The sequence below is a fragment of the Blennius ocellaris genome (assembly GCF_963422515.1).
Source record: "Blennius ocellaris genome assembly, chromosome: 16".
NCBI classification, from domain to species: Eukaryota; Metazoa; Chordata; class Actinopteri; order Blenniiformes; family Blenniidae; genus Blennius; species Blennius ocellaris.
In genome coordinates, this window is record NC_137665.1 from 21,341,524 (window position 1) to 21,363,590 (window position 22,067).

At 47.5% G+C, this 22,067-nt stretch overlaps 1 protein-coding gene across 2 annotated transcripts in view; it reads right to left on the bottom strand.

The window, feature by feature from the left end:
• Positions 1-1,073: 1,073 nt before the first annotated feature.
• pkn1b (protein kinase N1b) overlaps positions 1,074-22,067 on the bottom strand; it is a 50,568-nt gene continuing 29,574 nt past the window's right edge. For both annotated transcript variants that reach the window (XM_080511226.1, XM_080511225.1), the window contains 13 exons: positions 21,977-22,052; positions 20,733-20,862; positions 19,910-20,000; positions 19,251-19,342; positions 18,756-18,828; positions 17,086-17,177; positions 16,808-16,984; positions 16,456-16,518; positions 15,483-15,559; positions 3,261-3,403; positions 2,900-3,007; positions 1,981-2,061; positions 1,074-1,912 (listed from right to left, as the gene is read on the bottom strand). In XM_080511226.1, coding sequence (XP_080367352.1) covers positions 1,709-1,912; positions 1,981-2,061; positions 2,900-3,007; positions 3,261-3,403; positions 15,483-15,559; positions 16,456-16,518; positions 16,808-16,984; positions 17,086-17,177; positions 18,756-18,828; positions 19,251-19,342; positions 19,910-20,000; positions 20,733-20,862; positions 21,977-22,052 — 1,407 coding nt within the window. In that variant the 3' untranslated portion in view covers positions 1,074-1,708. The remainder of the gene's footprint in view (positions 1,913-1,980; positions 2,062-2,899; positions 3,008-3,260; positions 3,404-15,482; positions 15,560-16,455; positions 16,519-16,807; positions 16,985-17,085; positions 17,178-18,755; positions 18,829-19,250; positions 19,343-19,909; positions 20,001-20,732; positions 20,863-21,976; positions 22,053-22,067) is intronic.

The window sequence follows — 22,067 nt, forward strand, 5'->3', positions numbered from 1 at the left end:
TGGAGTTACTTTCAGAAATCCAGTGAAAGGAGCAGAGATTCACCATGGAATGTCCAAATGGTGAAAAATAAGCCCCGAGCTCATTCACGTCATTCTTATTCCTCTCTGGCCACTCGGGGCTCCGGACGGAGACGGATGTGAACAAACAGCAGTAGAGCGACGAGGAACTCGATGTTTTGTGTCTCTGGTCTCAGTCCGAGGTTCAGGACTAGATGGACCCGGACCAGACCATGGACACAGTCCGTCTCCTGGTTCTTCTAGGAGCCGTCAGTGCTGATCAGTCAGATCAGTGACGGATCACGTTTTGGAGTGACGCCATGACGCGACTCTCATTTGGCTCCGTTAACGGTGGAAGAAGAACCAGTTCTTTAGTGCTGCTCATTTAAGACCTGGTCCTGAACTACAACCTGGCTCTTTCTGCTGGAAAAGCCCTCTGTGTGGCCTGATTGGCTGAATAACTCTGTCCCAGTTCATTCCCACTAATAATTCCAAGAATGTATTTTTTCATTAATCCAAACATCCAAGCTGATGAGTTTACATTGATGAGTTGATGAGTTGACATTTTTTTCCGACTCGTTTGTTGCATAAGATCATCTGAGTTGGAAGAACTAATCAAACTGTCTCTGTCACCGTGACCCAGTGAAGGTTCAAACATATGATTTCATAGAATAAGAGTAATATTTGACTGTTTTTATCTGGAAGTTCTGCTGAAAAATGGGAAAAGGAAAAAACAAACAAAGCCGCTGCGCTTCATGATCCAGAAAACCAAGAAAAAAACTACAATTCACGACCGAGGAAACTGCCCGTGGATCTACTGAGCATGTGCAGGACTACGAGTTACCAGGACCAGCAGCAGGGTTTCCATGGAGACGGAGTCAAAGTCATTTCGAAAAGCTGCACCTCAGGAGTGGCTTTCACACAATTGCGTTTTAAGTTGTTCTGAGCACCGCCGTGGAATTGTAATGGAAGTTTGTCATTTCGGGGTAAACGGGGCCTTTGTGTGCGTTTCATTAATTCGTACATTCAAGCACCTTGAGTCGAGGTAAACAAAGACGGAGGAATCACCCTGTGTGCTCGATTCACACCTTTACTGAGTCACAGTTCCAACACATTTCACCAGCGTGTGACAGAGGAGCAAACAGACGGAGGGAAAATCACAAAAACAACAACAGTAAATCACAAAAGCAAGTAAAAAGCTTTCTGCCAATGTAAAACAATTGAAATTTAAAAAAAATGTGTCGTACGTAGAGAAAGAAGACAAAGGAGGAATTGTCCTGTGATTCAAGCAAAGAAACCCCAACGTGATCCGCAGAGGCAGCTTCCCCTTTCGTCTGGCGCCCCCCAGTGGTCACAGCCAGGCGGTGCGTGATGGAGGCTGGCGACGCCGAACACAAGAGTGGGACGGAGGGACGGGAAAAGAGACGAAGGCCTTCCTGTCGGGAATCCTCACGGCGCCGCGGCCCGGAGGCTCCCGGAGCTTTTCCAACAGCTGCATCCATCATCTCGTCCTCCAGCCGCTCATGTAATCTGGATTATCTCTGGTGATCGCCACAGATCCGCCTCCCCCTTCCTCCCTGAAAAGCCACTCCACGTCGTTTATGGGTCAGCAGATGTGTGGCACCGCATATGTTCGTGACACGCGATCCCAGACGGTCCTGTGGTGCCCCCCCCCCCCCCCCCCCCCCCCACCAGCGGCGGCGGCTCCACACTAGCAGAGGTCAGAAACGTAGTCGAAGTCCTTGAAGTGGTCCTGCTCTTTGCGGGAGAGCGTGCGGCGCTCACGGGGCGGCGTGAGCGTCGGCGCCTCGGCGGTGAACTCCGTGTCGAAGTTGCTGACGTCCTCCCGGCCGGCGACGGTGGGGACGAATGGCGGCGGGGCGTTCCTCTGCAGCAGAGCCTCCCAGTCCGTGGCCTGAACAACACTTCCTGTTAGTCGACAGCAACTCTGGCGGGCAGAAGCTTCTCCACGCTCACACTCACCCTGAAGAACGGCTGCTTCTTCACCTCCTCTGCATCTTTCTCTCCAGAGCCGAGACGCCGATCAGGGTTTCTCCTCAGCAGCTGGAAGCAAAGAGACACTGAGAGCCGACATCGCAAATGGGAACAGAATGCTACAGATTATAGAGCATCTTCCTCCTCTAACATCAGATTATAGAGCATCTTCCTCCTCTAACACCAGATTATAGAGCATCTTCCTCCTCTAACATCAGATTATAGAGCATCTTCCTCCTCTAACACCCAGATTATAGAGCATCTTCGTCCTCTGACATCAGATTATAGAGCATCTTCCTGCTCTAATCCAGATTATAGAGCATCGGCCTCCTCTAACATCAGATTATAGAGCAGCTTCCTCCTCTAATCCAGATTATAGAGCACCTTCCTCCTCTAACATCAGATTATAGAGCATCTTCCTGCTCTAACATCAGATTATAGAGCATCTTCCTCCTCTAACATCAGATTACAGAGCATCTTCCTCCTCTAACATCAGATTATAGAGCATCTTCCTCCTCTAACATCTGATTATTGAGCATCTTCCTGCTCTAACATGAGATTATAGAGCATCTTCCTCCTCTAACATTGGATTATAGAGCATCTTCCTCCTCTGACATTATATTATAGAGCATCTTCCTGCTCTAACATCAGATTATAGAGCATCTTCCCCCTCTAACATCAGATTACAGAGCATCTTCCTCCTCTAACATCAGATTATAGAGCATCTTCCTCCTCTAATCCAGATTATAGAGCATCTTCCTCCTCTAACATCTGATTATTGAGCATCTTCCTCCTCTAATCGAGACTATAGAGCATCTTCCTCCTCTAATCGAGATTATACAGCATTTTCTCTAACATCAGATTATAGAGCATCTAAAAGTAACTGTAATCCAGGAGAAAGGTTCACCCGTCTCATGATGCCGATGGCCTCGGTGGAGAGGAAGCGCGGGTAGCGCACTTCGTCGTTCACAATGCTGTCGAAGACCTCCTCCTCATCGTCGCCTGGGAATGGAGACTGACACACACACACGCACACACGCACACACGCACACACGCACACACACACACACACACACACACACACACACACACACACACACACACACACACACACACACACACACACACACACACACACACACAGATATAAGTGGTTGTTCGTCACTGAAGAGTGGCGGAGGCTCGGAGATGGATGGATGGATGGATGGATGGATGGATGGATGGATGGATGGATGGATGGATGGATAGATAGTTTCATGTTCTCTCACCTCTCCCACCAGCATCTCATAGACGAGCACGCCGAGGCCCCACCAGTCCACGGCTCTAGTGTACGACGTGTCGGTCAAAACCTCTGGCGCCAAAAACTCTGGGGTCCCACAGAAGGTGCTGGTCCGATCCCCAAAACCCATCCCTGAGAATGAGAGGAGGAGGAGGAGACACATGAGACTCATGAGGAGGAGGGGGAGAAACTGAGAAACTGAGACTGTTGGGATCTCACAAGACCACAGCAAGTTGGTTTATTTCTAATGAAGAACAATCTTCACACATCATGATACACAATCATGATGTGAAGTCTGACTTAGGAACCTGCCTGAGCTCCACACCCAGCAGGGGGTCCTGTTGCCACTGCAGCCCCATGCACTCACCCCCCCCCCTTCCTTCTGCTCAGAAGACTTGACTTCCCACATGCTCTCAGCTCCCAGGGAACGAGACCTTTGAATACCCCCCTTCATCAAAAGCATTTGGAAGAGCACCGAAAACTCAGCTGCAGCACCGAAAACATGAAGTGGACAAATCTCTCGGGGAACATGAAAAGAAAAGAAAAGAAAAACAAGAAGAGGATAAAAAGAAAAACTTGATGTTGGTAAGTGAGTGTGTAAGCTGTGTGTGTGTTACATTATAAAAACCTTCGTCCCAGTTCGTCCCAGACACTTTGTCCCAAACTCCCAGTTTCTCCACCAAGCACCAGAAAAGTTCACTGCACATTTAAGTCCGTGTGAAGTGAATTCTGCCATTTTCTTCTAAACACATTCATAACGTGTAGATATGTATATACAGTGGCTTGCAAAAGTATTCATACCCCTTGAACTTTTCCAATCTAAACTTTTCCAATCTAAATTCCTCTAAATCCGAGGCCACGGTTCTCGACCGGAAAAAGGTGGCTTGCCCCCTCCAGGTCGGTGGAGTGCCCTTGTCCCAAGTGGAGGAGTTTCAGTATCTTGGGGTCTTGTTCACGAGTGGGGGAAAGATGGAGCGTGAGATCGACAGGCGGATCGGTGCAGCGTCTGCAGTCATGCGGACGTTGTATCGGTCCGTCGTGGTGAAGAAGGAGCTGAGCCAAAAAGCGAAGCTCTCGATTTACCGGTCGATCTTCGTTCCTACCCTCACCTATGGTCATGAACTATGGGTCATGACCGAAAGAACGAGATCCCGGATACAAGCGGCTGAAATGAGCTTCCTCCGTAGGGTGGCTGGGCGTACCCTTAGAGATAGGGTGAGGAGCTCAGTCACCCTTAGAGATAGGGTGAGGAGCTCAGTCACCCTTAGAGATAGGGGGAGGAGCTCAGTCACCCTTAGAGATAGGGTGAGGAGCTCAGTCACCCTTAGAGATAGGGGGAGGAGCTCAGTCACCAGGGAGGAGCTCGGAGTAGAGCCACTGCTCCTCCACATCGAGAGGAGCCAGCTGAGGTGGCTCGGGCATCTATTTCGGATGCCCCCCGGACGCCTCCCCAGGGAGGTGTTCCGGGCATGTCCCTCCGGTAGGAGGCCTCGGGGCAGACCCAGGACACGCTGGAGGGACTATGTCTCTCGGCTGGCCTGGGAACGCCTTGGGGTGCCACCGGAGGAGCTGGAGGAAGTGTCTGGGGCGAGGGAAGTCTGGGCAACTCTGCTCGGACTGCTGCCTCCGCGACCCGGCCCCGGATAAAGCGGTAGCCAATGGATGGATGGATGAACTTTTCCACATTTTGTCACGTTACACGCCACAAACATACATATATTTTATTGGAATTTTATGTGAAAGACCAACACAAGGTGTCACACAATTGTGAAGTACAAAGAAAATTATACATGACTTTAAAAAAATTTTCACAAGTAAAAAACTGAAAAATGCAGCGTGCAAAAGTATTCAGCCCCCTTTTCTCTGAGTGCAACCAACTGCCTTCAGAAGTAGCCTGATGACTGCTGAACAGAACTTCTTTGTGTTTTCCTCAACCAGCAGGAAAACCATCAGAGACCTGAGCGACCAGCTCCTCAGTCTGGACAAAAGGGACAACCAGGAGCTGCAAAGAAGGATTCCTGAATCACCAACTCCATCTTCTTCTCCTCAGCCTACAGAACCAGCAACCACAGTTAGCAGGAGGTGCTAACTACAGGAGAAGACACCAGCTTCCCTCCAGCAGGACAACAACTGAACTCCTTCAAGGAAGTGGTAACAACTGGGCTTTACCTGAGATTAGTTAAACCTGATGCTATGATAGAACTGTTTAACTTTCATGAAGATGTGTTGGTTCTATTACAGTGATTGAGTTCTATAGATAATGATATTAGGCACCGTTATCAACCTGTAAACCAACATTAGCTCTGCCACAGACACAGGGTCTGCATGCTAATCTTTGCTTTACTAACTTGTTAACTCACAATCCTACACATATCACATCAAAGACAACATCACACCGTAACCGAGCACCATCTGACGACTCCTGACGTTTTACAAAACAAGTCTCATTCACATAAACTCATTCTAGAAATGGTCCTTTAGCAGAGACACACAGGAAGCAGATGCTAAAGACTAGCTTCCATGTTCCATTGTTCTCCAGCACATGGTGGAGACCCAGGACAGACTTCCTGTTGTCTGATAACCTCCTTTTGAATGTAGTTTCTTGTGATCCGCCATCTTGTTTTGTAGGTCCATCACACATCTCACACACACACACACTCCCTCCACGCACACACGCACGCACACCAAGCTGTATATAGGTAGTTAGAATCTGTGTTTATTTGTTTTCATTGTAAATAAATATAATTTTTGGAATCATGCTTGTTGTGTTATTAATGAGCACAAAGGTGAATGAAATGTTGATCTCTTCTGTGTCAAGAACTCCAAAATCCTAAAAGCTTTATTGTTAATTATAGAGATTGTAATTAATTTAACTATTAATTCAAATTCCTGATTAACTGTTTAGTATATCTTATGAGACTGCTATAACTGAATTGGCTATCATTTCCTGTTAAGACAGGTGGTGCTCCGAGGTTTCTGATACAGATCAGATTAAATTTCAACAACATTACCAGAAAATTCCCGTGGAAATTTTATTGTGCCTGCCACCTGCCGCCCCCTGCTGCCGAGCGAGGCCGCGGCGGGGTAAAAAGTACATGGAAACCATGTCATTAGCTAGTGATTCTCGATCGCAGCGCTAGCACGAGGCTACACTCTAAATTTCAGCTCATTTGAACAAACTTTTTAGCATGCGATGCTAACAGCTAACAGTGATTTAAGTATGTGGAAACCATATCATTAGTTAGTGATTCTCAATCGCAGCGCCACCACGAGGCCACCCTCCAAATTTCAGCTCATTTGAACAAACTTGTTAGCATGCGATGCTAACACTTGCGATTTGCCTGAAAAGCGCAGAGGTTACCTCCCAGGTGTGGCTGACCTTGAATCTGGAGTTACGTCACATTCTGACATGCTAAGCCAACTCGCTAGTGTGCCGTGATCGCAGCCCCCCCATGAGGCCACCCTCCAAATTTCAGCTCAATTGAACAAACTTTTTAGCATGCTAATGGGCATGCTAACAAGTGTTGATGCTAAGGCATTAGCATCAACCTTAAAATGCATTGAAAAGTATGCTGCCTAAAGCCCCGGTTCCACCGCACACAAGTGCCGGGACGGAGCGGAGCGGTACGGAGCGGTACGGAATAGAGACCCCGACCGAAATTTTGGGTCGCGTTCCCACTGCAGAGAGGAGCGTTAAAAGTGGGCGGGGCTTATGAGCTCCGCAGAAATGTGACATTATAACAGAAAAGAAAGTCGTCAGATGTAGATCTTATGAATCCTCTGTTGTTGTTTAAATTCTCCACTTTGTTCTGTTATTTTTTGCAGCGGCCGAGCTGCAGCGCAACTTCCGTGTTTGTTGTGAGAGAGCGAGCGCTCCGGTCACTTGCCGGCGACTCGGGTGTGGGGCAAGTGGCCGGAGCGTTCCCCCCGGTTGGCTGAGGCACAGACACAGGAGTTTGAGCTTTCTGCTCAAACGCAGGAGGCTCTCCACTCCGGCCCTGATTGCGGTCCGGCAGCTCAGCGTCGGAACACGGAGGCGCCGAGCTCCGAGCTCCTTTTCATCGCTTCCGCGGTCCGTCCCCGCGATATAGCGCCACGGACCGCGGCTGAACAGAACGCTGGCCGCCTCTGGAAAGCGGAGCTGCCGGAGCACGATCATCACCGGAGACGAGAGCTCCAGACTCCCGTGTCCCGGACGCGCATCCACGCCACGGGGAGCGCTATGCTGCAAACAGAAAGCTCCAACGCGATGCAAAGTCCCGAGCCCCGGTCTCCCCCTGCCTCAAGTCGCTCTTTCACAACAAACACTAAAGTTGAGCAGCAAAGAAAATAAAAGGAAAATAAAAACAACCAGAGCACAGCTGACCACACTGACAGCAGAGGATTCAGCCAGCACATTAACATATTGAGGGCGTGTAGTAAATCACTGACCAATCAGCAGACAGCTCCTCAAACTCAGACCCGTTCCATGGTCCCCGGCACCCCAACGGAAGGGTAGCGGAAAAGCGGTCGCCTTTGGAGCGGTCTGGAGCGGTCTGGACCACATTCCTGTCGTGACACGCGAACCGGAGCGGTTTAGACCGGTCTAGGCCGGTACTTTTTGTGCGGTGGAAACGGGGCTAAAGATACTGTATGTGTGTGAGCACTGTGTGATCAACCATCATGCTACTGGTCCAGCCAATCAGAGGAGCTGTGTGTGTTGCCAGGCAGATTTGCTGCTTGAGTCTGTGATGTCAGCCTGATTAGGTGCAGCTTGTGTGAAATGGAGTTTGCTGAGTCACCCACATGAGCAAAAAAGCACAAACGCAGGTCCCGAACAACTGCTTATAGTTGGAGAACCGTGACACTTGGGTGAAAAATTCCTTCAGCGTGGGTGTCGGGAGAAGTTGAAGGACGTACGGTGTGGTTTTCGTGTCCTCACGAGGTTCTGTCTCCCATGAGGACTTGGCTGAACTTTTGGGATTTAGGGAGAAAACGTCTCCCCAAAATACATAGGAGCGGGTTACAGAAAACCCTGCACTCCCTGTCAATTAAGTCCCCTCGAGGGAGAACCGTGTCTCTCTGAGACAAAAGTGTCCCCTCGTGAGAAGCACAAGGCCTGTAGCTACATTTTGATGTATAATATGTTGAGAAAGACGAAGAAATGTGGCCGTGGCGACGAGATAAAAGCATTTTTTTTTTTGTAAAACGGCAGTTTCTCTCACTCTAACGGAAATCTCCTCACTCTAACCTCTCCAATACACACCCATACAAAACTGGAAAAAGGAGGGAAAACTTGATGACATTTGAAGGCTCACAGTTTAAAATTGGTGAAACTTATGAAAGATCCGAGGACATATGTGAATAGAGGACAAGTGCGGAAACATTTTAAGAGTAACATGACGTCTGTAGCTGAAAATTTGGCGACGTGATGTGGCGTGGAAAAAGTGTGATTTTGTGTGAATTTTTTTCTGGAATTCCATTCAAGTCTATGAGAGAAATTGTCACCGTTTTTTACGTTTTGTTCGGAAACCGTTTGCGATATCCAAAATCTGAATAGATCCGCACCGATCCCGATAATTGCGCACGTTTCGATAGATCATTGTGTATGTACGCCAAACGGTGTGGGACTAGTAGGGATCCGTAAAAGCGGCGGAAGAAGAAGCGGAATAATAAAAAAAAAACGGCGTTTTCCCAGGATTGTAATAATTGTGCGACGCCTCTTAAAGAGGCAGGCACAATTAATTAATAACTATCTTTGATAATTATTAATCATTATCTATAGCCAAACATCCTTATAGCCAGTGATCCTTATGAGGTAAGAAATCCCTACAAGGGTCTCCTTCTCATCCAGCAGGGTCAGAAGTAAATGCACAGCATGTGCTTCCTATGCTGCAGGGTCTCCCTCTGGGTGTTACTTTGATCTAATGGCTTTGATCTTAAGATGAAAGTTGCCTACATCACGTGATGTCAGCAACTGAACTTTGTGCCTTTCATGTGAGAAGAGGCCACATATCAGATCATCACAAACATTTCAGTAGCAACAACTTTGATAGCTTATTCTTAAACCATTTGAGAAAGATGACTGAAAAATGCAGAGAGCATTTTAACCAGGGCCCTCCTAAGCCCAACATTGCTCATGAGATGATGATGACGACGCTGCACTGTTTTATCAGGGAATTGAAGAAGGAACGTCAGGAAATATTCCAGCTGAAAAATACTTTGACCAGCCTGAAATTACTACAAATTGAAATGGAGCTCAAGATGAAACAATCCAGAGTGGGGGATCTACAGATGATTGCTGGACAGAAAGGACAGAAGGAGGCCGCAGCCTCGTCAGACAGCCAGGCGCCTCAAACAACAAAGAGAGACTTGGAACAAGAAGTCATACAGCTGATGGAGCAGCTCGTCGGCAGTGAAGAAGCCCTTACTGAACTGCAGAAGGAAAATGAGTGTCACTCTGCGAAGCTCCAGCTTGCCTATGTATGGCTGGCTGAAGAAACACACCAGGACCTCCAGAAAGATGAGGACATGAGGACAGTGAAGCTCAAAGCTCTGGAGGAGAGGCACCGGGAGGTGGTGGAGGAGTTGGTCAGGCTGCTGCATGAGAAGGACATCCTGCAGAATGAGAAGGACGCCCTGCAGAATGAGAAGGAGACCCCGCAGAATGAGAAGGAGACCCTGCAGAATGAGAGGGAAATCCTGCTGCATGAGAACAAGACCCTGCAGCATGAGGACAAGATACTGCAGCATGAGAAGGAGACCCTTCAGCATGAGAAGGAGACCCGGCAGCATGAGAAGGAGACACTGGTACATGAGAAGGAGACCCGCCACACAGACTACAATACCCTGCAGCATGAGAAAGAGACCCTGCAGAATGAGAAGGAGACCCTGCAGCACGAGGAGACGCTGCTGCATGAGAAGGAGACCCTCCACACAGACTACAATACCCTGCAGCATGAGAAAGAGACCCTGCAGCATGAGAAGGAGACCCTGCAGCATGAGAAGGAGTCCCTGCAGCACGAGAAGGAGACGCTGGTGCATGAGAAGGAGACCCTCCACACAAACTACAATACCCTGCAGCATGAGAAAGAGACCCTGCAGCATGAGAAGGAGACCCTGCAGCACGAGAAGGAGTCCCTGCAGCACGAGAAGGAGACGCTGGTGCATGAGAAGGAGACCCTCCACACAAACTACAATACCCTGCAGCATGAGAAAGAGACCCTGCAGCATGAGAAGGAGTCCCTGCAGCATGAGAAGGAGACGCTGGTGCATGAGAAGGAGACCCTCCACACAAACTACAATACCCTGCAGCATGAGAAAGAGACCCTGCAGCATGAGAAGGAGACCCTGCAGCATGAGAAGGAGTCCCTGCAGCACGAGAAGGAGACGCTGGTGCATGAGAAGGAGACCCTCCACACAAACTACAATACCCTGCAGCATGAGAAAGAGACCCTGCAGCGTGAGAAGGAGACCCTGCAGCACGAGAAGGAGTCCCTGCAGCACGAGAAGGAGACGCTGGTGCATGAGAAGGAGACCCTCCAAACAGACTACAATACCCTGCAGCATGAGAAAGAGACCCTGCAGCATGAGAAGGAGACCCTGCAGCATGAGAAGGAGTCCCTGCAGCACGAGAAGGAGACGCTGGTGCATGAGAAGGAGACCCTCCACACAAACTACAATACCCTGCAGCATGAGAAAGAGACCCTGCAGCATGAGAAGGAGTCCCTGCAGCATGAGAAGGAGACGCTGGTGCATGAGAAGGAGACCCTCCACACAAACTACAATACCCTGCAGCATGAGAAAGAGACCCTGCAGCATGAGAAGGAGACCCTGCAGCATGAGAAGGAGTCCCTGCAGCACGAGAAGGAGACGCTGGTGCATGAGAAGGAGACCCTCCACACAAACTACAATACCCTGCAGCATGAGAAAGAGACCCTGCAGCGTGAGAAGGAGACCCTGCAGCACGAGAAGGAGTCCCTGCAGCACGAGAAGGAGACGCTGGTGCATGAGAAGGAGACCCTCCAAACAGACTACAATACCCTGCAGCATGAGAAAGAGACCCTGCAGCATGAGAAGGAGACCCTGCAGCATGAGAAGGAGTCCCTGCAGCACGAGAAGGAGACGCTGGTGCATGAGAAGGAGACCCTCCACACAAACTACAATACCCTGCAGCATGAGAAAGAGACCCTGCAGCATGAGAAGGAGACCCTGCAGCATGAGAAGGAGTCCCTGCAGCACGAGAAGGAGACGCTGATGCATGAGAAGGAGACCCTCCACACAAACTACAATACCCTGCAGCATGAGAAAGAGACCCTGCAGCATGAGAAGGAGACCCTGCAGCACGAGAAGGAGACGCTGATGCATGAGAAGGAGGCCCTCCACACAAACTACAATACCCTGCAGCATGAGAAGGAGACCCTGCAGCATGAGATGGAGAGCCTGCAGCATGATAAGGAGAGCCTGCAGCATGATAAGGAGAGCCTGCAGCATGAGATGGAGTATGTGCAGCATAGGAGGCACATGCTCAACAATAACATCAGGACCCTGCAGCATGAGAAAGGCAACCTGCTGCAGGAGAAGGAGATCCTGAAGAAAGAGAAGGAGGCCCTACAGAATGAGATGGAGACCCTGCAGTTTAGGAAGGAGCTCATGCAGTTTGAGAAGGAAAGTCTGCGGCATGAGAAGGGATTCCTGCAGTTTGAGATGGAAAACCTGCAGTTTGAGAAGGAAACCCTGCAGTTTGAGAAGAAAGCCATGGAGAATAATATGGAGACCCTGCAGCATGAGATGGAGGCCCTGCAGCATGAGGAGACCCGGCGGCATCAGGACATTCTGCGGAATGAGAAGATGACCCTGTGGCATGAGAAGATTAACCTGAGGCATGAGTACCTTCTGCATAACAGGACACTGACGCATGCGATGGATATCCTACAGCCTGCAAAGGAAACCCTGCAGTATCAGAAGGAGACCCTAGAGCGTGAGAAGGAGTCCCTGCAGAATGAGAATGAGACCATGCAGCATGAGATGGAGACCCTGCAGCATGAGAAGGAGATCCTGCAGTGTGAGAAGGAGATCATGCAGCATGAGAAGGAGACCCTGCAGCGTGAGAAGGAGATCATGCAACATGAGAAGGAGACCCTGCAGCATGAGAAGGAGATCCTGCAGCGTGAGAAGGAGATCATGCAACATGAGAAGGAGACCCTGCAGCATGAGAAGACCAGGCTTGAGGAGGAACTCCAGGCCAAGAAAAAGAAGAAAAGAGGCTTCTGGAGGCGAGTCTTCGAGGCGAAGTGACGAACAATGGCATCAGAGAGAAGAAGGCCAGGGAGACTGGAAGAGGCCAAGAAGTTTTCAGAGGTCGAAGAACACCAAGACAGCAAAAGAGAGTGGGACGAGCGGAACAAGGAACACATGCAGCTGGCATAGAAAGTGAGAGAGAAGGAAGTAAATGGTAAATGGTAAATGGTCTGGATTTATATAGCGCCTTCTAACCACACTGAGTGCAGTCCCAAAGCGCTTTACATATCAGCTCACTCACCCATTCACGCTCACATTCACACACCAATGGGACAGAGCTGCCATGCAAGGCGCTAATGAACCACTGGGAGCAATTTAGGGTTCAGTGTCTTGCCCAAGGACACTTCGACACATAGACCGGTGTAGACTGGGATCGAACCTCTGACCTCTCACTCCGAAAGACGACCACTCTACCACCTGAGCCACGGTCGCCCCAAGTGGAAAAAAAAGAAGAGGGTTTCTGGCCCGGATGGTTCCAGGTAAGTAAGAAGTCCCCAAAAGAGGAGGAGGTTGCTGTGGTCATTTCTACTCTCTGCCGGGGCAAAGACATCCAGATAAGACTGTTCAGAAAAAAATTAATCCATAACAAGTCAATAATGTGGGTCTTCTCCGGTGCTCTGGGTCCCCCACAACGCTGGTTAAAAACTAAACCACCTTTCTCCTGGAGCAGATTCTTAAGACAATCTTCCATTTAGTGATAAAAGCACCAGATTCGGCGCAGGAGTGCTTCAGAAGCTACTCTCTCAGAAAGGTACATTCTCCACTTGAAAAAAATGTAATTGCCGTTGTAGATGACGTCTGTCCAAGCTACCAGGTGTGTCTGGGGCGGGGCTTGTACCTGCCAATGATGTCACATTGTTCTGGTGAACTTTTTCCCTGTTTGTTCGGTGAGAGAGCTTGAATGATATCCGAATGATCCTAGGACAGGAATCAGCAATTAAGTTTGGCTTTTCCAAGATTACATCTTTTTTTTCCTTTGTCCCTTGTCCTGTTCAGCAGCATGGTCAGACAATAAGTGATTGGGAGCCTTCCGATGTCAGAACAGTTTTTGCTCTTGCAACAGGAAGAGACAAAGAGTCTTCCCATGCTGGCATGGCTACCGTACACGACCGGGGGAGGGGGGCGCTCAAAGAGAGAGAGGAGAGAGAAGATTGAGAGGAAAGAGAGAGAGAGTGTGGGAGGTAGGGGGATGGGTGGGGGGCAACATACAATACCCTTGTTAGTGCTACATATATTATTTACAGTGATTTTCCAACTGGTTGTGAGATTACACCTGAGCAGCTCTATCTAGACCAGGGGTCGGCAACCCGGGGCTCCGGAGCCATGCGACTCTTTGGTCCCTCCACTGCGGCTCCTAGAGCCTCGGTCCCCCTGCAGTTCATCCCGGAGCGGGGTGGTATGGGAGGCAAGGCAAAGCGCTGCGGAGCGCCGACAGTTCCAGGAGGTTCATTACAGACTTGTTGAGAGTGACGGAACATTCTAGTGAATTCCACAACAACTACAGGACATTAAAGACACACCATCACACTCATGGTTCTAACAATCCACATCTCCCACATTTATCTGCCATTTTAATAATGTGTCACAATAAAGGAGCTGAGAGCTGCAATGCATTATGGGAGCTTCTGTTTGTGGGGTTTTAAATGTAGTAATTGGGGGTTATGTTAGGTTTGTAGTGTTGCTAATAATTGTTTTTGTTGCTTAGTTCATGTAGTTTAGTTTATTAGTTGTAAGTTGTCAACCAGCAGTGAAGAAGGTTTTGTGTGTCGTGTCCTCCTGGCATGGTCTTCCTGGGGGACTGTCAAAATAAAATGTGTGTCTCTCTGGGTGTTGTGTTCAGTGGGAGACGGGACCAAATGGCTCTTTGAGCGTTAGAGGTTGCCGACCCCTGTTATATTCCTTACAAACTGCAATGACCTCATAGCAGATGAGACAGACTGGCTTGGAATTTGTAGAGTCATGTAGGATGAATGCACACTTTTCTTTCCACTCTTCGTTGAACGTCCTCCCTTCACTAGAAACGTTAACTTTCACTGCTTTTGACTGACATTTTTCTTGCTCGCTGGTGATCCGTCCCCGTCTTACACAACATTATCTCAGTATAAAAACAGCTTCAGGTTGTCTCGCGAGAATACGACCAAATAATTATGTCCTTGAAATGCTTAATACGTCAGTTGGGCTCAAATAAGGGTTTATGACTTAAAATGGTAATTATTGAACTGCTAAATCTTAGAGACAGTGTGGGTGAGTGGCTAAGTGATTAAAGACAGCCGCCTTATTATCACCAGGTCTGTTTCACCATGCAGACACAGTATGGAGCCAAAGCGGCAACACGGTAATAACAGCCTATAGCAAATTCATTCATTTTTAATGAATAATTTTATTAAATTACGTTGCCGTGCAATATAGAATAGTATAGATGAGGAAAAACAAGGATTTTTTAGTAGGAAAGACATCTTTGCCTGTCGAAAATGTAATTTTGATTAACATCTCAGTCAAACTGTCAGACTTGGTGCACTTAAACTACACCCCCCTTATTAAAACAATAGAAGAGGACCTCACTCAAGGGAGGACACTTCCTATATCACTTATGATAGCAACAATTAAAATGATGGTCCTGGGGGGGGGGGGGGGGGGCTCGGCGGCTGGGGCCTTTACTGTCCTGCCGGGGTGGAGAGGTGGTGGTGGCAGTGCCGGGCTCCACCGCTCCATTTAACCTTTACTGCTGCCTGATTGATCCCTTTCTACTATTACTGCCACTTTATTGATACTTTTTACTTTTACTGGTACTTTATTGATACTTTTAAAGTATTACTGGTACTTTATTGATACTTTTTACTTTTGCTGGTGCTTTATTGTTACTTTTAAAGTATTACTGGTACTTTATTGATATTTTTCTGCTTGTGTCTGAATGTGTGAAGGTTAAACTGACCTTCTTTACAAAGGCCAAAATCTGCGATCTTCACGAATCCCTCCGTGTCCAGCAGCAAGTTGTCCAACTTGAGATCTCTGAGCAGGAAAACGACAATTATCACATGAATGAAACACAATAAAACACAATGAAACTAAAAGTGGATAAAATACATCTATTCCGTACACGACATCATCAAATTGAAGTCAAATTTACTAACAACTTCAATTTTGCGCACATTTCTGAAAATGCCTCTTTCCTTGGAAGTTTTTAACATCTTTGTGACATTTCATGACCGGGTTTGTTTGGATAGTACAAATAAATAAGAGCAGAGAGTGAATGCTTCTGCCTTTTTCACAAGATAACTTCCATGTTCAGTATGTGGCACTTCCTCATTGAGAACAGAGAAGCTCTGTTACAAACCAGAGGTTCAATCTGCTCTGTGATTGGACGTTCATGTAGCACAAGTCCTGGAGGCCTCTCATGACTGAAATATAGATACGTAGCTCAAGGTGTCAGAATTCAATTTTTAGTTTCTAGATTTCTTAAATGGAGACGTCCTAAAATAGCTACATTTAAAAAGAGAAAGAAAAAAAGAAGTTAAATCAGTACAAAAGTTAATAAGGAAGCAAAAAAAGGTCAAATAAATCAAGTAATATAGCAAAAAAATAAAAAAAAAACTAAAACTTCAAGTTTAGGTTGTCCACTGCTCCAGTCGTCATAAAATAAGTTCCACGATCAATTGGTGGTATAAAACTCAATTAATGCAACTTTTTATAAGACAAAATTATCAAACAAAAGTCTTGCGGCTCCACTCAAGTTGAACTTGGTGAAATTAGTGGAGACGAGTGGCTCTTTTGCGCAGTCAGGAAAGGTCAAAGGTCGAGGAGGCTGTTTTAAGAAAATGGTTCTTGATACATGAGGCCTGAAACACTTAGAAACACACATTTCTATCCTCAGAGGAGTGGAAGGTAGAAACCACCTGCGTCCTCACCTGTACACGATCTTATGGTCATGGAGGAACTGCAGGCCGAGAACCACGCAGGCGGAGTAGAACCTGGAGCACAGAGAGACGGACACACGCACAATTCAACACGCAGCCATGCTGCAGCGGCGTGCTGCAGTGGTGTCCTGGAGCTCCCTGCAGCGGCGTCCTGCAGCAGTGTCCTGTAGCGGCGTCTTGCAGGAAGCCACTGCAGGACGCTTTCTGCGGGATGCTGCATGAGGTCGCCACCTGCAGGACGCTTCCTGCAGGACATTCCCTGCGGGACGCTGGCTCCTGAAGCGTCCTGCAGGAAGTGTCCTGCAGCAGGATGGTCAACAAGACACACAGAGTGGAGACTCACACGGCCCGGGGCTCGGAGAACACGTCGGCGTGGATGTGCATCATGAGGTCGCCGCCGGCCGTGTACTCCATGACGAAGCACACGTGTTCCGGCGTCTGGAAACACGCAAACAGGTTGACCAAGAAGGGGTGGTGCGAGCCGTTGACCGTCTCAAAGATCCGCTTCTCACACATGAGGCTGGAGTGGAGACAGAGAGTGTGTGTGTGTGTGTGGGGGGGGGTGGAGGTGAGCCGACGCTCGTCCTGCAACAGAGTCGTGGCTAAAAGACAAAATCCAACCTCTCCACTTCGTCCCTCGCCACGATGTCGCCTTTCTTCAGGGCTTTGATGGCGTACAGGCTGCCCGTCCTTCTGTACTCCGAAAGCAACACCTGGACAGTCCAACACACACCTCGTTCAACGTTCTCAGACTGATTCTGATTCAAACCTCTTATTTCAGTGTGATTTGATTCAGAACATTAACAAAACACCAAAACACATCTCAACTCGCCGTGGCCTAAAATATGCAGATTTCTTCAGCTCGAGGTATTTGCTCATTTTTCCCCGCGTGGCCTCGTAACAACAGCGTCAAATGTTGAGGATGTTTCTGTGTCTGGCAGCTCTTCTCTTTTCACGCCACACGATTTCTCGCCTGTGGTGTTTTTGCATTGAATTCTTCTGTTAATCTAATATCAACCGGAAAATCTTTTCTCTTGGAAACTCCAGCAACGTTTTGTGGCTCCACAATGACAAGTCTCTGTTCTGTCGTTAAAAAACTCAATACGTCTCCCACTGCCTGATGATGGAGTCAATTCATCACCAAAAGAAAAAGAAAAAACCTTTAATCTGATGAATAAAGGAAAAAGTGCTATAAAGTCAGAAATGAGGATTTTCAAGAGTCGGTTAAAAGAAGTGAGTACAAGAATCTGCAGAAGGTGTCGACTTGGAAACTATTTACATCACAACATTTGAAGTGAAAATATACATTTTATTTCAGAAAAGTTTGAAAAAAAGTAGCATTTTTGCTCATTTCCATGGAAACAGAGTCGGGCATTTTCAAAAAGTAATTTTTTTCCATCGGTTTCCATGGTGATGGGGGTGCAGTGTGTTCAAAACGTTGCACATTGATCCGTTTCCATGAAGATGGAATTGCAGTGTTTTCAAAAAGTCCCCACTCCATTTCCATGGAGACAGTGTTCAAAATGTTCCACCTTGGAAGCAGTTTTCAAAAATGTACATTTTTTCCCACTCTTTCAAGGAGATGGAGTGGAAGCATTTTCCAAAAAGTTGCTTTCCCCCCTTAATTTCCATGGCGACAGAGTGAGAGCATGCTTAAAACATTCCACCCTGGGAGCAGTTTTCAGAAAGTTACATTTTTGCCCGCTTCTATGGAGACGGAGTCACATCATTTTCAAAAATGTGCATTTTCTCCCAAAAGTAGGTATTTTTGTCTATTTCTGTGGCGACAGAGATGAGAGCATTTTCAAAAAGTTGTGTTTTCTTCCATGGAGACAGATTCAAAGCAATTTTAAAAGGTTTCTCCCGAGGCTCCCACTTCCATGGAGACGGAGTGGGAGCGTGCTCAATTTGTTCCACCTTGGAAGCAGTTTGCAAAAATGTATATTTTTGCCCTTTTCCATGGAGACGGAGTTGCAGCATTTTCAAACAAATGGACGTCGCAAAAGTTTTGTATTTTCTCTTGAAATACTTGTGGTGTAAATGGGGCTTTAAACTTCACCCACACGAGTCAAAACACTCTTTTTTTCTCCTCGGCATTCTCAATTCAAAAAATAAAATCCACCCACGTCACTTATGAACTATGTAGTACATATGCCAGCACCTTAGGGGGCGCTGTGACTTGCAGACACGGAGACTAAAAATGGCTCAAAATGAATGTGTTAATGTGAAACGACACGGCGGCGCCCCAAGAGCAGCAGCAGAGGAGAGAGAGAGAGAGAGAGAGCAGGTACCTTTCCAAAGTGTCCCCGACCCAGAACGGCTATTAGCTTGAAGTCCTGCAGGACGAGCGGCCCCCTGCTGGGCCTGGAACACACACACACAGACACACACACCATATGTAAAACATTTCTACACAACATGTCGTTGAGCAACTCCAACACAGGTGGGGTTATTTTTTTGGGTTGGGTTGAATTTCGCAGTGTAATGAAATTCTTACTTTGCCGTCTACCCTGGTGCCGACAAACATAAATAAATAAGTATATACACAAGAAAATAGAATAAAAATAAAATATAAAATAAAATAAAATAAAATAACAGAGCCATGCAAAATATTAGTTAGAAAGTGAGATGTGCATTGTGTGCAATTGTACACATATAATCAAAAAGTGACGACTCAGCGTTCCTGCCAGGCTTTAAGAACAGGAAACAGATTGTTCCTGGAGTCACACTGTGAGGCCATATTGCACATACGATGCACTCAGGTGTGTGTGTGTGTGTGTGTGTACCTGCGTAAAGAGTTGGTGGAGGTTGACCTGGGGGGCTGCTCCTGGGCCGGCCCGTCCGGCGTGGGCGGGGGCTCAGTGACCAGCGTCTGCTCCTGAGGAAGCGGCGAGAGGAAATGGACAAAGAGGAAGTGAAACGACTGCTGACATCAGGACGGTAGGACAGCGTGTGGCGCTCCACCCCCTACTGGTCCCCCCCCCCCACACACTGCTAATTCGTCCAGTAATTAATCTTGAAATACCATCTGCCAGTGCCCTCTTCACACACACACACACACACACACACACACACACACACACACACTGGGTGACACTTCAGGAGAAAATTGTCTGCAAATTGACTGCAGGATTGGAGCGACTGAGAACTGATATGAAATGTGTTCCTCTTGATGAATGATCCCTTGAACTGCAGACCGTCTGGTCCCTGCAGGAGTAAAGACACCCAGAGTGACGTCTCCCCTCTGCGGACGGAGAGAATCTCAGGGATTTGGACTTGATCATAGTAAAGCTCCGCCTCCAAGCCATCGCCCTCAGATCAGGTCGCCCGTTTCACATTTCATGACGGCAGCAGCGTTTCCAGGGCTGCAGGTAGGAAGTGGTACAGGAAGGCAACCTGACTCTCTCTCTCTTTCTCTCTCTCTCTCTCTCTCTCTCTCACTCACCAAGGCGGCCGGAGCGTCAACCACGTCCCTCCTGACCTCCGCTCTCCCAGCAGAGTCGCTCTCCAGGGTCAGTTTCTCCACCGAGATTTCTCTGGGGAACAAAAAGAGAAAAAAAATGGTTTGATGTTTCTAAAAGCACAAAATCTGATCTATAGGAGGACGATGCTCTATAATCTGATGTTAGAGGAGGAAGATGCTCTATAATCTGGATTAGAGGATGAATGTGCTCTATAATCTGATGTTAGAGGAGGAAGGTGCTCTATAATCTGATGTTAGAGGAAGATGCTCTATAATCTGGATTAGAGGATGAAGGTGCTCTATAATCTGATGTTGGAGGAGGAAGATGCTCTATAATCTGATGTTAGAGGAGGAAGATGCTCTATAATCTGGATTAGAGGATGAAGGTGCTCTATAATCTGATGTTAGAGGAGGAAGGTGCTCTATAATCTGATGTTAGAGGAGGAAGATGCTCTATAATCTGGATTAGAGGATGGGGGTGCTCTATAATCTGGACTAGAGGATGAAGGTGCTCTATAATCTGATGTTAGAGGAGGAAGATGCTCTATAATCTGATGTTAGAGGAAGAAGATGCTCTATAATCTGATGTTATAAGAGGAAGATGTTCTATAATCTGATGTTAGAGGAGGAAGATGCTCTATAATCTGGATTAGAGGAGGAAGATGCTCTATAATCTGATGTTAGAGGAGGAACATGCTCTATAATCTGGATTAGAGGAGGAAGGTGCTCTATAATCTGATGTTAGAGGAGGAAGCTGCTGTAGACGTTACAGTTTTCACAGCTATACATGTCCCGTGTCTCCTACCCTGCGCTGGGCGTGAGCGTGTTGCTGGAGAAAGTGGGCGTGTTGCCCCCTGTGGGGATGGCGTTCCTCAGCAGGCGGACCCAGGTGGCGATGTCCACGTTCATCTGCCGCGCTCGCAGGAAGGCCTTGCCTGGAGACACAAACATGGAGGATCGTTGACAAACACCAACACATTCAGCAGCTCTGATTTCATGAATACAGAAGATGACGACTTAAACTGGACTTCATATGATTAAAATGACATATTTGGGGAAACAATTTCTTATAACTGTACAAAAAAAAAACCCAAATAAAACGTCATTATATCAATGTGATTATTCACAATGATTCAGGGTGAAATCATTTCAAAATTAAAATGTTATTAATTGATCAATTAAATCGATGTTTTAATTTGGAAGTATGTGTCCTGCAGCTTTAAAGTGCAGCAGCTGAGCTGTTCCATGACCCCAGGCTGCACTTCATGCAAAGTTTATAATCCCTGTTCCACCGAATACCAGCAGTCATTAACGCTTCATGTGCAGCAGAGCAGCGGCAGCAGAAGTAGAACAGTGGAGCAGTAAAGCAGCAGCGGTGGTGGCGACAGCAGCTCATCTCAAACGTACCTGAGATGTTTCTATATGAGATCATTTATTTATTTATTGGTTTGTATGTATTTTAACACCTTTTCAAAAAAGCTATTAACCCAAATTTCATGAAATCTTCAGTGATTATTTGTCATCATCTATCCATTACATTTGAGGATGTCAACGTTTAACTGTTTCCAAATAAATCCCAGAAAACAGCGAAAAAACTGTCCCACACAAAGTTGATGAGAGAGACTCCTCATGGAGATCAAAGGAGATCAAAGGAGATCAGCGTCTGTTGCCATGGAGACGCTCCCTTCTCAGTGTTTCACAGTGACGTAGCTACCTGACAGGCTAGTTAGCATTGATACGAGCTAACGGCTATCACGCTAGCGATGCTAACTCGGTACCACAAACAAATGCGGGGTTGGTGAAAGTCTGCGCTCTACCGAGTGTAGCTCTGCGCTCAACCAAGCGTAGCTCTGTGCTCTACAGAGTGTAGCTCTGCACTCTACAGAGTCTAGCTCTGCACTCTACCCAGTGTAGCTCTGCGCTCTACAGAGTCTAGCTCTGCACTCTACAGAGTGTAGCTCTGCATTCTACAGAGTCTAGCTCTGCACTCTACCCAGTGTAGCTCTGTGCTCTACAGAGTGTAGCTCTCATTAATTTCTTAAAACGCACCGTGTTGTTTAGAAAAGACTTTCTTCTGCCTCTGGAGCCCGCGGCCTCGCTCAATCACCGGGTTGAAGAAGGTCACCTGGAACACACAGGT